The sequence below is a fragment of the Rhinopithecus roxellana genome, chromosome 2 (genome assembly GCF_007565055.1).
Source record: "Rhinopithecus roxellana isolate Shanxi Qingling chromosome 2, ASM756505v1, whole genome shotgun sequence".
Classification (NCBI taxonomy): domain Eukaryota; kingdom Metazoa; phylum Chordata; class Mammalia; order Primates; family Cercopithecidae; genus Rhinopithecus; species Rhinopithecus roxellana.
In genome coordinates this window covers 163,633,704-163,652,009 of record NC_044550.1, presented here as the reverse complement: position 1 = coordinate 163,652,009, position 18,306 = coordinate 163,633,704, and the positions used below count along the sequence as shown (strand labels likewise).

Genomic DNA, 18,306 nt, shown 5'->3' with positions numbered 1-18,306 from the left:
CCAACAGTGTATAAGAGTATAAGAGTTCCCTTTTCTCGCCAACACCTGTTATTTTTTGACTTTTCAATAAAAGCCTTTCTAACTGGTACCTCACTGTGGCTTTGATTTGCATTTCTTACTTTTAAGACAAATCACTTTAGATTTTTGAGCTTTGGTTAAAAGTCATCCACATACATAAAAATGAGAAACTCTCATGTTCCTCGTCTCTAAGGGCCTTTCTGGATCTAAAGTTCAGTTCTTCCAAGTTCAGTTCTACAGAGTTCAGTTCTACCGAGTTCAGTTCTACTGAGAAACGCCATCACTGACTCAAATTTGAATGTGAACATGGAACGATATAGGTAAGACCAGTTATTTAGAGAGAAGAAATGGTTTTCATGCAGACCAATTTTAAAACACATAAATAAAATTCTTACCACTCAAATTTTGGTAAACATTTTATAATTTATATATAAAATCTCAGTAAGAAACCATGTAAAATGACAGAAATATCCACCTGACATTAAGAGTCAAAATAAAAAAAAAAAAAAAACCCATACACACTGAATGTAAATTTTAATTATAAAACAAGAATATGAACAAAACATTTAAAAATAATCTCAATTATTTGGCAACTCATCACATCATTGCAAGAGACAAATTTGATCGTAAGAAGTTTAATCTTATGAAAAACTGAAGTTGGACAGTTTGCTCATATGAGAGTTAAAACATGTTTAAAAAAACACCTGGCAATAAAGCCAGTTTCTATACTGAAACAATTGTGTATAAAACAACATAAAATCCTGAAACTGGATAGACAGGAGGGACCTAATCTTGAATGCATTTCTCTTCACTGGAAAAGACAATATGGAAAGAGTATTGGTAGAAGCTTCAGAACAGCACAGAGAAGGGGAATGAACACCAGCAGAGGAGTTTCTGCTGCAGGTGACTGATGCAACTTTACCTGAACCAGAACCTGTTTTATGTCAATGGGGCTGGTAGTACAGTCACAGATGCAAGTATAATCTAAAAACGTTACATTCTTAAAAAACAGAGCCACAACTGTGAACAGAAAAGCAATGGAGAAACTTTCTTTAGCTACACTACTTTACTTGGATACATGCGAGTTTCTGCCAGATCATATTAAGATAGTTACAGGGCAGGCAGAGTCCTAAAAAATTTTCTACTAATGACTGCATAGCATTTAAAACCCTTTTTTATTTAAAAAAAAATAATAATAAAGTAAAATAAACAGATATATAGTAAAGTTCACAGATAAGTTTTCTCTGTAAAATAAATAGTGTTCATTGATTAGCATCATACATAGAGTAAAATACAACCTATTTTTACATGTTTATATACTATACACAGATTACCAGTAGGCAGCCCGGTGTCTGATGGGCTGGAGGGGTTTGCATTCATGATGTGTCACATTGGGAAATCCCAATTTTGAATGTTAAAATATACAACTACTTTGTTTTGAGTTCAGATACAAAGTAAACTTATTGTCCTTTATCTGAAATAAATGTACATAATATCTTCTATGAACAATAGTTTATAAAGCTGTTTAAAACATAACAAGAAAAAGCTTGCACCTAGGGACTTACAGCACATGCATATCTTTTTCCTGGTTAAAGAGAAGCCTATGGCCACCGAGGCATGTCTCTTTCCTCTCCACTGTGTTCCTCCATAAGCCCAGGGCAGCAGTGGTCAGGATTATCGCTTTGCTTTTTTCACAGGGGCTTCCTCCACCCTTTGCTGGCCTCTTGTTCGGGCCCCAGGAGGGCTGACTTCTCTCTTGCGCTTGATAGAAGGGGAGAGCTGTGTCTTTGATCTGCATTAAGCAAAGTCAAGGCAATGGTGAGGTTTAAAAGCAGTTGCTTCAAGTAACTTGGGAGTTCCTTAAAAAAATGGAAGAGTTTTGAACTTGACAGCTAAGAAGAGAAAAACCCAGTAAAATTTATACACGAAAAGGAGCTATTTCGCGAAGAGCTCCAGCTAACTGGTTATTTGCTGTCAACCTCACACACAAACACAGGACACTGGAAAAGAAGTGTGAAGCCTGTGCTCTGGTTCCAGCTCTGCCACACTCTAGGTGCTGATGGTGCTCAAGTCCACTTCCTCCTCTGGGCCCTAGTTCTTTCATCTATAAAACAAAGACATCAACAGCAGGTCCCACCAATATACAAACTGTTCTAAGTTCAAACAATTAGCAAGAACACAGCAGGATTTCAACCTAGGTCGGACCAAGTGCAAAATCATACTTCGTAGCACAGGATTACAGAAAATAGCTGTGTTAGAAAAGGCACAGGAATTTCAGAAGAACATTCTAACCAATCTCCCTGTAACCAGCATACCCTGTTGATACAGTCTGTGATTAAAATTATTTGTTGGAAACTCCAATTAATCATGTTACTGTCCGGGAGATGTATGAAGTAGTTCCTCTTGGGTCTCTGATGCTTTCAGGAGAAAATCATCCAGAGCATAGAACACAGAGCCTTTTATAATTCTGCCTTCTACTTGTGCACCATCTGGGACTGTAGTCCTGCACCTTCCACATCACAGAGCAAGATGCCCTATCTTTGGAATCCCCCACAGAGAAATGTGACTTTATTGATATGAAGACTTTAGGTCTTTACCACAGCATTTACCACTGTAATTTATCTGCTGTGTTTCTACAAGTTACAATGAATATTTTGTAACTACAAGTTACAATCAATATTTTAAAACAATATATTAATAGGCCACAACAGAAAATACCACTTGTATCACATCTACTAAATTTGACTCATGAAAATTTTGTTTCAGTTACAGTAGCAGGAATGTGAGCACCAGCTGTATTGCAAAACATTCTGATAGTGGGTTGTTGTCAAAAAAGTTTGAAAGTCTTATACACATATATCTCTCCCATTAGACACAATGATTCTCTAGGGCAGCTGCTGAGATTTATTCATTTTTCTAACTCCAGTGCCTAGAGAAATGCCCAAAACATGGCAAGCAGGCAGTAAATGTCCTGTCAATGAATCAAAGGCTTGGAAAACCAAAATTGCAGGAGACGGAGAAACGGGACTCTACTGATACGAAGACACGTCTTTCATTTATTATTTGACAGCAAAAGTAAATAAACTCAAATTGAGTCAAAAATTGTTGCAGATGATGTGGTTTTGGCATGTGTTGACAATGACTGAAAATGTGTTTGTTGATAATCCATTTCAAACCATTTCCATGGAAAGCCACCAGCCACTCAATGAACACCTCTTCAGTAAAGGTGCCGTGTGCAGCATTGTGCTGGGGGCCAAATGGCAGCTAACAGAAGCTCTGAGTCAGGCTGCTTCTCCCCAGCCATGTGAGCTTCGTAGCTTATCCAGGCCCTTCCAGTTCTCCCAGAATGTGGTCTGTGACCAGGGGCACTAGTCACTGAGGAGCTTGTTGGAAATGCCAACTCACAGGCCCCACCCTAGACTTACAGACCCTGGATCTGCATTTTACAAAGAGCCTCAAGTGATTCGACTGCATGTTCAATTTTGAGTAGTATGCATGCAAACCTTCCTGAGATTCTGTCCCTCACACATAAAATAAAAGTAACTGTTACAATTCACTCAATGAGAGTTAAATGAGAGCATGTATGTGAAAGTGCCTAGCACTATAGTTCGCTTTCGTTTCTAGAACGTGGGGAAAACAGCACATACATGCAAGTATGCTGTGAAGATGAAAATGTGGTAAGAGGTCAAAACGGTTTTTGTGTACAGTGAAGAGTCTTTTACTTTGGAATATGATAATGTATAGAAAATATGACAAGTTCCTATCTCAAGAAAGAAAGCTAGAGCTCAGAGGGGTAAATAAAAGGAATATACCAAACCAATGCTATGTGGCATCTCAAGTGCCCAGTACTGACCAGAAGTGCAGCAAGAAGAGATGAAAATGGGCTGAAGCAGGATGGAAAGGATCTGACTTATTGGGGGTGCTGGTGCACTCCTCACTAGTTCAAGCAAAGGCAAGAAAGGAAGGCTCAGGACCACCTCTGGGAAGCAGTAAGACTAGTAAGGCTGCAGTGAAAGGTGTAAGCTGGCAGGGGCTGTGCCTAAAAGAGGAAGCTTTATCACCTCATCACCTCTCCAATGTCCTAGCTAACACAGAAATGATTCTGGGCTGTTATATGCTTTACCACACTGCCTTGCCTTTGGTCTTAGCGGATGGGAGAAGGCAGATAAGGCTCATAGGTGTCAAGGACAAGCCTGTGTGGCAGTCCACTGTGGCAAGGCCAGACTGGTGAGGCCACAGAGACACCTTCTGCAGCCCTTCCTATTCTTCTTGGAAACCAATGACCCCCAAAAACAGTTATTTGGTGAGACAAAATCTTAAAGGAAATTAGGAAGAAAGCATTATTGCACCCAAAATAGTCTTAGGGGGTTAAAAATTACTTGAAGTGTAAGCAGGGACTTACCTTCCTAATGGGGGAGAGTTACTAACTTTTTCGCTGGTAGGTAACTTCTCTTTTGCTAATTTGTGGCGATTTCTAGGAGAAACTGTGTCTGGGCTGCCAAGTTTGGATGTTGCACGTGCAGATGGCTTGCTATGTTGCTTTCTGAAACAGATTATAGAAACACTGGGCAATGGTAGCACTGAATACTCCAGTCTCTGGAACTATTTAGGAAGTATGAAGCTCCTTGTGGGCAAGTCAGAACAATAGGAACTAAAATCAGAAAAATGGTTGGTTTTCCTGACCACTGCTGATAAGTCGATCTTAATGTCATCTACAACTACCTCTGCTTGTGTGACACTATCTTTGCTCTTACTGTGCGTGGTATTTTATTGTGATTTAGAAAAAAGATGTACTGTGAAAAATAGAAAAATATATTGGCTGACAAAATAAAGATTACAAAAGAGCTCATCAGGATAGAATAAAGGGCCAAGATTAATGACAGTACAATTCACAAAGCTAAGTGTTAAGGCCTAAGTAGTCAACTGCATAAGAATTTGATAAGGAATTCTGATTAACCAGTAAAAACTCTGAAAAAGGAACTTGTTTAGCTGGTGTGTTTTTCAATTTGAGGCTCAGTAATGAGGATGCACACTGAAGAAAAATATCCAGAAAATAAGGTGTAACAGTCCTCTTCTGGATTCATTAGACCACACTTGGTATACAGAGTTTGCTTCCTTCTCTTTCCTTCCTTTCCCTTCCTTCATTTCCTTCCTTTTTCTTTCCCTCCCTCTTTCTTTCTTTTGAGAAAGAGCCTCGCTCTGTCACCCAGGCTGGAGTACAGTGCTACAATCTCTTCTCACTGCAACATCCACCTCCCAGGTTCAAGCAATTCTCCTGCCTTAGCTTCCCAAGTAGCTGGGATTACAGGAGTCTGCCACGACGCTTGGCTATTTTTTGTACTTTTAGTAGAGATGAGGTTTCACCATGTTGGCCAGGCTGGTCTTGAACTCCTGGCCTCAAGTGATCCACCAGCCTTGGACTCCCAAACTGCTGGGATTACAGGCGTGAGCCACAGTGCATGGCCTCTTTTATTTTTTATTAATTTTTTTTTAAGAGACAGCATCTTGTTATGTTGCTTAGGCTGGTCTCGAACTCCCAGCCTCAAGCAGTCTTCCTGCCTCAGCCTCCTGAGTAACTGGGATTACCGGCATGAGCCACTGCGCCCAGCTGCACATTTGCTTCTAAAAGAGGATAAAAGTAACTGAGGAGCACAAACAGGGATGATGAAAGGGCTCAAGAAACAAGCAGAGAAGACCTGGAAGCTGCCCTCAAATATGTAAGGGAAAATTAGACAGAAGGTTCTGAAAGTAGAACTAGAATCAAGAGTAGAAGCCATAGGGAGGCCGGCTTCTACTGAACACAAGTCAGAGAGCGCTGAGGAGGATGTGGCCACTGAGGTCCATGCATAAGCAGGAAGACCCTTTCAGAGGAGATGCAGGTGCAGTGACTCAGGCATGACTGGCTAATGGTACTACATGACCACCAAAAGCCCACTCAACCCAGACAATTTGTGAAATAATGAAAACATCAGAGCCCTGGGAGTGATCAACCAATGCCAAGGAATCTAAACTAGAGAGAAAAGAACTCATTTGTAAATCAAAAGTTTATATTATAAAGTGCATGAAGAAGAACTTCAATAATCCAGGTGATTACAGAACCAGATACATCAAATAAGATTTTTAAAGAATTTATAAAAGGCAAATCCGAGAGCAATTTCTAGACACTCACTGGACGGCTAGAAGGCCTATGGAACGTTCTCTGAGTTGAGCCCTACTTTCCACAACTGTTTTAGAGGGAAGCAGTAATTCTGGTGGGATGGATGCTATACCCAAATGCATGGGTTTTGGGCTCCAGCACCCTCACCCTCTCCTAGCAGCAGCAATTTGGATTCTGTGACTTCTTTTCTATTTATCTGAGCTGCTCCACCTAAAAAAACAAATATGAGACCACCTTATAACTTTCGCCGTGTGAGCTTCTAGAGTCCTCTGGCTCTAAAATCTGATTCTTTGAGAAATCAAACCATGGCACAAATGGCTAATAATGTGTTAAGTTTGGAGGAATTAGAAACAAGCTGATTTTAAGTATTTTTTTTCTGAGATGGAGTCTCACTCTGTCACCCAGGCTGGAGTGCAATGGCGTGATCTCGGCTTACTGCAACCTCCGTCTCCCGAGTTCAACCGATTCTCCTGCCTCAGCCTCCCGAGTAGCTGGAATTACAGGCATATGCCACCACGCCTGGCTAATTTTTTGTATTTTTAGTAGAGACAGGGTTTCACCATATTGACCAGGCTGGTCTCGAACTCCTGACCTCATGATCCGCCGGCCTCAGCCTCCCAAAGTGCTGGGATTACAGGTGTGAGCCACTGTACCCAGCCCCGATTTTAAGTCTTTATGTAAACACAAGATACTATCATATTATGGTGTTAGCGTTATTTTTGAAATAAATCTTCCTGAACTTTTTGATCTTGAATAATGAAATTAAATAAGATGATACCAAGATTAACACCTTATAAATCACATTAATTAAAAATTTAAAAAATATACATTTTTTCAGAGACAGAGTCTCACTGTCACCCAGGCTACAGTGCAGTGGTGTGATCACAGCTCACTGCAGCCTCAACCTCCTGAGCTCAAGTGATCCTCCCATTTCAGCCTCCCAAGCAGCTGGGACTACAGGCGCATGCCACCACGCCCAGCTAATTTTCAAGATTTTTTTGTAGAGATGGGGTCTCCTTGTGTTGCCCAGGCTGGTCTCAAACTCCTGGACTCAAGTGATTTTCCCATCTTTGTCTCCCAAAGTGTTGGGATTACAAGCATGAGCTACCATGCTCAGCCTGGAAAATATTCATGTTTGGGAAAGTTATTAACGGTTAGGATGAGACTACACAGTTACGTACCATTTCTCAAATGTGCCATGGGAAAAGGAATACTGGATGATATGAACAGGTATAATGATATAGGTCAACAACAGAAAAGGGGTATCAGCAAATAATGCTTGTTTAAACAAAGTTCAACCAGCTTCTTTCCTTTAGGAGTTTGCCAACTCCCCCCCCCTCTTTTTTTTTTTTTTTTTTTGAGATGGAGTCTCGCTCTATCACCAGGCTGGAGTGCAGTGGAGCCATCTCGGCTCACGGCAACCTCCGCCTCCCAGGTTTAAGTGATTCCCCTGCCTCAGCCTCCCGAGTAGCTGGGACTACAGGCGCCCGCCACCATGCCCGGCTAATTTTTTGCATTTTAGTACAGACAGGGTTTCACTGTGTTGGCCAGGATAGTCTCGATCTCCAGACCTCATGATTCACCCACCTTGGCCTCCCAAAGTGCTGGGATTACGGGCGTGAGCCACCGCGCCGGGCCCTGGAGTTTGCCAAACCCTCAATGTTTTAATGAACATGTAACTGAGAAGGAGAGAGAATTCACTGACATTCCCAAACTCATCTGACCATGGTACTCTTTTTCTTAGAGGTTTCTGGCTACGATAGGGCTTGAGAGAACACATTTTGGGAAATACATGAAATTATGTACCTCAAAATTGGTCAAATTTGGGCACTTTCCTATGACCAACCTATTGCATAGCACTGGTGAGATGCATGTGATGACGGTGGTGCATGGGCCTGGTTCCTCCTGCTTTTTGGGTTGAAATAAGTATGCTGAGAGCAGGGATGATGTTTTATGTATGTCCATATGCATGAATGGTGCACAATACAATGTCTGAAGGATGGCAGATGCTCAAAAAGTATTTGTAAAGAATTGAATGGGTTCCACCAAATAGACGTTTAAAACCTGGTAAAGACTCTGAAGCAATCCCCCAAAATGGTTTAGGACAGAAAATGTGTTCTCCAAGAACTATGTGCCCACTGCTAACAATAAAAATGAAAGGGAAACACTTCCACTGAAGTATGAATGATTCAGTTCAAAGAGAATCCCAGGAAACCCAGAGCAGTTTTCAGATGGAGACGCTGGTGAAGGTCTCTGGCAGCTCTGTGCTGCCCCCATTACCTCTGAGCCTCTGATCTGGTGGTGGATCTTGTGGTGGCTCCTGAAGGCTCGTCCTCTTCCTCTTCTTCCTCTTCCTCATCAGACTCCTGCTCTTTCTTGTCCTCTGCTGGTTCAGAAACTGATTTCTGGCGTTTTCTTTCTGGCTCTGAGGATTCTGTTCAAATAGAAGGGTAACACCTGGATTATACAATTCCCAAAGATCCAAGGGAGAGAGTCATGGAGTTTAGAACTTAGGATATTAGGGACTTGGAGGCAGAGAAGTGGTTTTCCACTTCCTTTTTGTTTCAGCACTTGCGATTCACAACTGTTTAACTTAATCTCAAACACATTTTGGATAGTTTACATATGCAGTTCACAGCCAGCGTTCATAAAAAATTCACATGTATTCAGAAAAGCATCTGGGATGTACCATTTCTGACATGGGATTAGACCTATTTCACACATATTTATGTAATATTAATATTAGCCGTATCACTGGATTTTTCCTCAAAGAAAAACTCTTAAAAAAGGTGATTTTGAAACAATAAGACTTATTAAGAATTTGCTAGAAACATACCTGCATCATCTGACACAGTGAGAGAACGTTTGGGTTTTCTTCCTCTTCGACGCACACTTGCTACTGTTTTTTCTTCACCATCATCCTAGAAGCAATAAAATTAAAGTTCAAAGGGTGGTCAGTTGAGCATTTAAGTTGATTTGTAAACATATCTTGATAAGAAATTTAACACTTACATTGCTTATACTTCTTTCTTGTAGGTTAGCTGTTTCTTTATTGGATTCATCTTTAAGAAAAGGAAATCTCTGCATTAATATTTTATTACTGTAAATTTAAATTTCAAGTCAGTCTGGCTTATCTGTCAGTGTATCAGTATTAATTAATACACTTTTATACACTTCATTATTATTTTGTTATCAGTCAAGCAAAGATAGAATCAGAATATCTAGCAGAGACCACATTGGATTGTGAGTTACAAAACTTAAGTTTTCATTTCAGATTTTATTTTATTTTATTTGCTGACCCTCAGTTTTTTCAGCTGCAAAATAGGAAGTTGGATTAGACTACTTTTTTTTTCTAAGACAGAGTTTCACTCAGTCACTCAGGCTGGAGTGCAGTGCAGTGGCGTGATCTTGGTTCACTGCAGCCTCCGCCTCCTGGGTTCAAGCAATTCTCTTGCCTCAGCCTCCCGAGTAGCTGGGATTACAGGTGCCAACCACCACGCCCAGCTAGTTTTTTGTATTTTTAGTAGAGACAGGGTTTCACCATGTTGGCCAGGCTAGTCTTGAACTCCTGACCTCGGGTGATCCACTCGCCTCGGCCTCCCAAAATGCTGGGATTACAGGCCTCTGAGCCACCACGCCTGGCTGGGTTAGACTACTTTTACGATCCCTTTCAGTGTTCTGACCCCAAAGAAAGAATTAAAAAGGGGCATATAAGGAGCCCACAATATGTACCAGTAACTGCAAGCTGGAATGATATACAGGCAGAGCATCCCTAATCTGACGATCCAAAATTTAAAATGTTTTAGAGTCCAAAACTTTTTGAGCACCAACATGACCCTCAAAGGAAATGCCACTGGAGCATATTGAATTCTGATTAGGAATGCTCAACTGGGAAATGCAAATATTCCAAAATCTGAATAAATTCAAAATCTGAAACACTTCTGATGTCCTAGGCATTTCGAATAAGGATATATAACTGGTACTTTTATTTTTATGAGACAGGGTCTTGCTCTGTTGTCCAGGCTAGAGTGCAGTGGTGCAATCATAGTTTACTGCAGCCTCCAACTCCTGGGCTCCAGTGATTCTCCTGTGGAGGCCTCGGAAAGTGCTGAGATTACACGTGTCAGCCACCACACCTGTCTAATATGGACTTTTCAATTTCAATGTAGCTCTGCAAGTATTATGATCCTAGCTTATAGTCTGAACAAACCAGGCTTGAGTAACTTGATTTATGTAATTTGTTCAGAGTCACGTAAGTAACAAGTAGAGTGACAGGTAGAATTCTTTTGATTCCAAATACATCATGGTAGTTAAAAAAGTACATCTTATGAACTGTTTGTAGGGTGCATACATACATTCTTTATGCATTTGCTTTCTGCAGATGTTACAATTTTCTGAGACTGTTTCATGGTAAGAAAAGTAAAGATTAGTTCAATGAACTAGTTGAAGCTGAGATTATGGGGATGTACATCAGGCACTCAAAAACTCAAAGGTACTTCTTTTTGGTGACTGTAGTAGTCATTGTTTTTTGCAGGTTTAAAATACCAATGAAAATGAAAAAGTTAACCCAATAGAAAGGTCAACAAAGAGGACTGTCTTAAAATGGTCATCATTTTACCCACATTCAGAAAACATTCTGAATCACACAGCTTTAATTAGCGTCCTTAAAGGGCACTGAAGTTACAAAGATTTCTTCTTGTATGGATTCAGAATACTACAAAATCATTAATACAAACTGGTGAAGACCAAACGTGCAGAATCTCCTCCCTCTGTTAAAAAATAAACAAACCTTAATTTACCAAGACACAAGAAAAAATGAAGTACGATCACACATAAATGTGGAAAAAATTTTATATTACCTATTTGCTTTATTTGCTGATCAGAATATATACTTTATTGATCTGACCATGCTATTTATTTGATACAAAATAGCTGTCACATTAACCTTTGTTGTTGATATCAGCACTTCAAAGCTCACTAATGGCTCCTCTTGCTTTTATGTAAAAAATTTTAGACCACAAAACGGATACACACACATTGCAAAAAATATCTGGAAAATGCATGCAATAGTGACAAATAATATGGAATGCTCCCATTATTCCACCCTCCAGAGCTAATCATTATCAACATTTTGGAATATATTTTTCTCCTTGGAATGAGGAGAAAAAGAGTCAAAACAATTTCAATTCTTGAGTCCTGGACTCTGTAAGTCAATAGATAATCTCTCCCAGATACAAGGACAACTATTTTTACCAAGGGGGCCACCCACTTCAATGAGAAGCAGAATAGGAAGTCCCAAACGTTCTCCAAGAGCCAGCCTCTCCTGCCCCTCCCTCAGATCACACACAGAGGAATGCTATAGGTACATACCTGTTGGCATTACTTTCAGTTTGCTGCTAGGTGGAGATTGTTCTACCTATGTTTAAATAAACAACAACAAAAAAATTAAAATCAGCAGTTTATAATCATCACATAGAAATGCAATCAATGATATAAAAGTGGTATAGGATCTTTATTTACATAGGCATATTTGAGACCTATTTTCTATAATTAAGTATACCTAGCAAACATGGATGCCTGAGCTTCTAAATACAGACTTTCCAATAAGTAACTTCCCTTTTGCGATGCTAGAGGATGAGAAGTGAGGCAATGCAGCATGGCCACTGTGGTTAATATTCCCCAAGACAAACCATTTTACATGTTGGTAAATGCATTCACATGTGCTTCTCTGGTTTTGTCTTATAATAATTCTATGAGATAAGTACTGCAGGCATCATACCACTTTACATTCAAGGAAACTGAGTCACCAGAGGGTCCCATGACTGACCCTAAGTCACAGGTCTCGGGGTAAGTGGCAAAGCTGAGGCTTGAATCCCATGTTCTTTTGTTAGGTCAGTGAATACACATCTGTTCTCCTTATAATGCTCTTCTCATAATAATCCATTGAAATGCATGCGATGGAATACTGATACAATGATTTTGGTGGGTATATACATCAGGGTCAAAGATAAAGAACGTTCAAACATAAAATATCACTGAGGATTTTCCTGCACTGAACTCTGTGTATATTTTAGATTAAAAAGAATTCCATAGAAAGTAGTAAGATGGCAAGACAACTCACAAGTCTCTATAAAGAAGCCACTATCTCAAAATCATATAAAATAGCTAATTTGCATATTTTAACCACGGGTAGCCACAGGAAGATAAATCCCTAGATAAGTTTTAAATCAAACTCACGAATTAGAATGGAATAAGAATGAAGAACAACTAATATAACTCTGTTTACACAAAGATACTAGTAATCAAAATATTTGAATGGTTACTCAGTATTTTATTTAAGAAACTCTTTCAAAGCTTTTCAAGTACTTAAAAAAATAAAGTTCAAAATACTAGATAGTGCATTATACCCTTTTCAGGTTAAGAGCAAGTATTTGAAATTGTCGTGTTTTGCAATTACTTACAGTGGCAATGCCAGTATCTGTTTTGGAGTCGTCTTCTAAAAAAAAAAAAAATTCTCTTAGAAAATCGGTTCGAAATTTCTTGTGTGTGAACTGAAAACACACCAAGTACCTACTCATTTTTAACGTTGTTTCTACAGGGTATTTGCGAGGTCTTCCTCTTTTCCTTTTAATAATTATTGGCTGATCTTCCTAAGGGGGAAATAAAAAACAACAGCAATTTAAAAAAAATTTAATCCTTTATTATACAAAGTTTTCTCAAAAATCAGACTTAGAGTTCCTGTCTAAGAGAGCTCAAATCCTAGCTTTGTCACTTTAAAAATATGTGATGTAGGGCTTAGTGTTTTATTTACTTATCTCACTGTAGTTTCTTCAACCTGATAAATATCACTAACTGTCATAAATTAAAGGAGCCGTGAGGATTTTGAGACAATGAAGTAATCAAAGTGTTACCTTTTACTTCTGTAATAAATATGTATGTCCATTTAAATTGGGATTTAGCCCAAGTTAGTTATGACCAAATGGTAACCCTTATAAAAAATAAAGGGGTCCACTGAATATATCATACATACAGAAGTGAGAACAACAACGAAAGATTTAAAATGGGCAAACCTGGCGATGGTTATCTAGATCTGGCTAGTGCACAGGCTGTGTCTCTTGATTTATGGTGCTCAGTCTCAAGCCACTGCAATTCTCTGCTCCACGGGCTCCCTGAAAATCTATGGGTTAGAGTGGGCAGGGCTGGGATGCTGTCTGTGCCTGCAGCCTCCAGGAATCCATGACCTTGCCTCATGAACTAGGTCCCCTCCAGTATTCCCTGCATGCCTTCTGCACACCCTGCTGCTGTTCCCATTTCATCCTAGCTGGACTCCATGGCTCAGACAGCCTCCAATGTCAGGCCAGGAACCTGACATTGACACTGATGTAGAGCACTGAGCTGATCCTATCTGGCTATGACATAAGTGGGTCTCATATAAATGTTTTGAAGAAACAAAGATGAAGACAACAAAATTAATCAAAATGACACTGATAAAATGCACTGTATGAAACGGTGCCCCATTGCACTAAAAAAACCCCAAGCTCCTTCAAAGTACTTAAGAAAAACTCAAGGTAACAGTATTTAACGAATTTAATTTGGTTTTAGTGCTTAAATAATTGTGAACAAATAAATATGAAAAGCACATCTCACCTCCTGAGATTTTATGGTGTCATCATCGTTCTGCTCTGGCTTTTCACCAGTAGTTTCACTGCTGCTATATTCATCTGTAGAAAAGGAAGAGCTTTGTCCACTGCTAGTGACCACGGTCAGCCTTCCCCATCTTTACCCAGGTGACCTACATAGCTGCAGCCACACATGAACACACACTCCATTTTCATGTTTCTACCATCAAAATTAGTAAGCCTGAGTTAGGGTGATTAGTAAACAGCACATTTTGGGTATAGCAGGATCCAAATTAAAAATGATTCCTAATCTTAAGCATGAGGCTCTTTATTATACAGGGAAAGTAAATGAGCAGAATAGATGTTTCGGTTGTTGAGAGATACGATGGCTGCTTTGAAGGCTCAGTCAATTTACCTAAGCAGATGTTTTACTCACCTTTTTCTTCCATGACCCTTGAGGCAGTGCTATTTGTCTCAGAACTGGTTTTAGATAATTCTTCCAAATCTCCGGAGTTCTCTTCCTATAGAGAAGTTGAAAAAGACCAGAAGCTTCTTCAAACTGAAGCCTTCATCCATTCATCCTCCCCACCCAAGTATGCCTTTCTATTTCAAAAAAACTCCCTATCTCTTTTTTAGGATAGTTTTTTGGAAAATGTTTTTGAAATGTAACTATTATTGCTGCTAGTGAGACTATAAAAAAATAAACATTCTGAGAACAGAAAAGCATGAGATAAGGTTCAAGTATAAAATATCAAGGCCATTTTCTTTCCTGCAAAATAGAAATTGCTCTTCTCCTACCTCCGCTTGGATTTTGTCTTTTTAAGACAAACTCCAAAGGAAAAATGGACAGATATTGGCAACAGATATTTATCTTTGTGGGGTGATGGAGGGGGGAGATGTGGGGAAGCAATAATTTGGGAGGTGCCAAAGGGAATTTATGGGTATCCAGATGGGCTGACTTGGAGCAGTGATCTTTCAGCAATTAAATTATCCCCCTATAGTGGCAAGAAAGTTCTCAGCATGAAATGCCAAATCATTTATACTATAATACTTATACAGTATATAAACAAAAATATATAAAGTAGAATAAGATCAAGATGAAATAGGAAACTAAGCATTAATTTTACTTTAATGCCCCATTATAAACAACTGTAAATCCTCATTTCCATTAATTTTAATTTTACTTATTTTTGAATGGAAACATATTCTCGTGGTTCAAAATTTAAAGGGATCTATAATGAAATGCCCTCACCCCCGACTTCCCTACTTGGAAGACTTCAATGTCATTGGGTTTTGATATAGCCTTTCAGGGACTGGAAGGGGATGGATATAAAAGCAAATCCACATTTCACACAGTCTTCTGAAACACTGTAATTTCTGACCCACTTCACGTCAGATATGATTAGATCTTCATTCTTTTTTACCTAACAATGAAGATGGCACAGAGCTTCTGTTACTTCCTAGTAAAAGAAGTGTCAGTTCAGCCATTTCGCTTGTTATTTGTTTGTATCTGCATTACAAATACTATCTTTATCTTGTGGGGTTTTTTGTTGTGGTTATTTTTGCAGAAATCTCAAACCAGTGTCTGTTTTGGGAGGGTCAGTTCAATTAAAACAAGGTAAACAAGGTAAACAAACTCTGCAAATTCATTTAGTTGAGCATTTGTAAGCTATTGTCATAAAATGCTGAAAGTGAACAAGTAAGTGAAGGTCTCAATGTCAAGTCCTCTGTGTTGTGGGACTCCCAGCTTCCCTTAAGGTACTCTGACCGTACTACATAACTAGGTCCAAGAAGTGCGATTACAATACAAGACTAACAGGTGATGTCAGAGGAGAGCTCACTTTCAGTGATGGCATCAGGGCCAATCTATACAGTAAATATTAGTAGAGATTAATTTTTAAGATTTTTAGATAAAAGGCATATATAAATCGTGGTTCTACCATTTCTTCTCACTTTCTGAGGGCTTGTGGTACCTTGGGAGAGTGCTAATTTAGAGGATGGAAGGTCCACTCATTTGGGAAAGCTGAGGAGAAACCTATTTGCTCTGACCTTATGAACACATCAACATTGAGGCTTCACTGAGACCCTCATGCTGCACTGCCATTTTCAGCGCAGGACCTCTTCAAGTGCTGTGTGTGTGTGTGTGTGTGCGCGCGTGCGTGTGTGTGAGAGACAGAGAATGTGTGTGTGAGAGGGAGCGAGGCAGCATGTGTGTGTGAGGCGAGGGGGAGAGAGGGAGAGAGGGAGAGAGGGAGGGAGAGAAGGAGGGAGAGAAGGAGGGAGGGAGAGAGGGAGGGAGAGAAGGAGGGAGGGAGGGAGGGAGAGAGAGAGAGAGAGAGAGAGAGAGAGAGAGAGAGAGAGAGAGAGAGAGAGAGAGAGAGAGAGAGAGAGAGAGAGAGAGAGAGAGAGAGAGAGAGAGTGAGTGTTGGAGCGGGTTTAGGAGCAGGCAGAAGTTTTTGAGGTCTTCTCCCTCATTTCAGCCAGAACATCTACACTTATATCTGTTTCATATAGCGGGGGCTGAAGATGTTCTGCACAAATCTTCAAACCATTGGATGAACTGCATTTCTGTTTCTGAACTGGCTCTTTCAGAGCCAACACTTGGTCCTGTAAGCACTTCATCAGATCCTGATGACATGCATGCAACTCGCTTTCCTGCTTTTATTTTTCCAGTGCCTGGAATTTTTTCACTTACTCAATTTTGGTCTTCTTTTGGTCTTACTATACACATTTCAGAATAATGACTTTATTGCTTTTATAAAATGGTACATATTTACTACACAGAAAACTTTAACAGAAATGATGAAATCACTCCCAATTTACTGTCCAAAAATCACTAATATTAAGATGACATCAAATAAATGCTATTGCAGGACAGCTTTCCATGTAAGAAAGGATTCTTTTGTAGCAACTGAAAACACCGTGTCCATAAAACCGCTTAATGAAAATAGTTACATTAGATTTTATTTAAATTAACATTAAAAAATCATGAAATTTAAGAGAAAATAAAACAATACCCCTTCAATCTACTTTTTTTCAAATTTAGAAGTATCGTCTCAGGATTTTTGATTTTGGACAGGCATAGCTTAAGAGCCCGTTTCTTCCTTTGGTCACAACCAACTAAAATTCATGACAATATGCCACTTTCCCTCTTAGGTTATTAAATCTTTTCCTACTTTTTATTTAGTTCTTCAGTTACTGGGGGAAAAAAGAGACCAAAGTCTGGTTTTAGAGAACTGGAAGTCAGTTCTCTAAATTCGGGAAAGAGAGAGGAAAAGATGGAACTAGTTTAGACAGACAATGAGAAATTTTAGAGTACTGAGTCTCAGAAATGGAAGAACACCCAAGAGGTATCTAGTAGGGAATGAAAAAATCTGGGCCTACAACAAAAGAGACAGCAGAGCACAAATAAAAATTTGTGAGGAGGTTCTGTGAGTCATAAGATGAAAATAAGACCACAGGAAAAAAGGCAATGGGTGAGGCCAATCCTTAAGAGTACCCAGATTTTAAAGGTAGGAGGTGATATGGTTTGGCTGCGACCCCACTCAAATCTCATTTTGAATTACAGGTCCCATCATCCCCACTTGTAGTGGGAAGGATGTGGTGGGAGGTAATTGAATCAGGGGGGCAGGTTTGTCCTGCGCTGTTCTCCTGACAGGGAATAACTCTCATGAGATCTGATGCTTTTATAAAGAGGAGTTCCCCTGCACATGCCCTCTTGCCTGTCGTTATGTTAAGACGTGACTTTGCTCCTCCTTTGCCTTCCACCATGATTGTGAGGCCTCCCCAGCCATGTGGAACTGTGAGTCAATTAAACCTCTTTCCTTTATAAATTACCCAGTCTTAGGTATGTCTGTATTAGCAGCATGAGAACAGACTAATACAGGAGGTAAGCTAGAGAGTAAAGTACTAATATTTAAATATATGTGACTATTTCAATATTTTGGTGCAAGTATATCTGTGATAAAGCACATTCTACTTTGGAAGAAAACATTTAGACACCTTAAGAAATCAATACTACTGAACAAAAACCTAAGCAATGTTATATTTAAATTGTAATAATTAAGACAATCTTGCAGTTTAAGAATTATAAAGTGCAACATTTGATTTTGGGGAGGAGACTAAAAATATACACCTTTTATAATAAAGTGATTATTATTAGAGACATATAAAGGGGGATACTAAAATGAAAAAAATATTATAATAAGTATTCACAATGCTGTAATTAGGCCTCCCTACCCCCACCCAAAACTTTAATATGCGGAAAAAATACCTTTGTGTCACGTGGCTCAGTTTCAGAACACTGCCTTTGTACTGTTTCTATTCTGGAATCCAGGACATCTGGATTATCATCTGTAAATCAGTTTAGACAGAATCACAAATGAACAAAAGCTAAATGAAAAATGAAATACATAGTTCTATTTTAAGACTGTTTGAGCCTTCTTTCTTAGGCCTGTGATACAGAGAAGCCAAAAGTTACTCTATATTTATAATATCATGTGATATGAGCAC

General features: G+C 39.3%; 1 protein-coding gene across 1 annotated transcript in view; it reads right to left on the bottom strand.

Annotated features, from left to right (window-relative positions):
* Positions 1–421: 421 nt before the first annotated feature.
* The window catches only part of BOD1L1 (biorientation of chromosomes in cell division 1 like 1), a 59,182-nt gene continuing 41,297 nt past the window's right edge, over positions 422–18,306 (bottom strand). The window contains 10 exon segments of the mRNA XM_030923594.1: positions 422–1,810; positions 8,456–8,609; positions 9,012–9,096; positions 9,188–9,237; positions 11,546–11,591; positions 12,637–12,671; positions 12,750–12,825; positions 13,823–13,896; positions 14,231–14,315; positions 18,068–18,147. Of these exon segments, the coding sequence (XP_030779454.1) occupies positions 1,693–1,810; positions 8,456–8,609; positions 9,012–9,096; positions 9,188–9,237; positions 11,546–11,591; positions 12,637–12,671; positions 12,750–12,825; positions 13,823–13,896; positions 14,231–14,315; positions 18,068–18,147 (803 nt within the window). The 3' untranslated portion in view covers positions 422–1,692.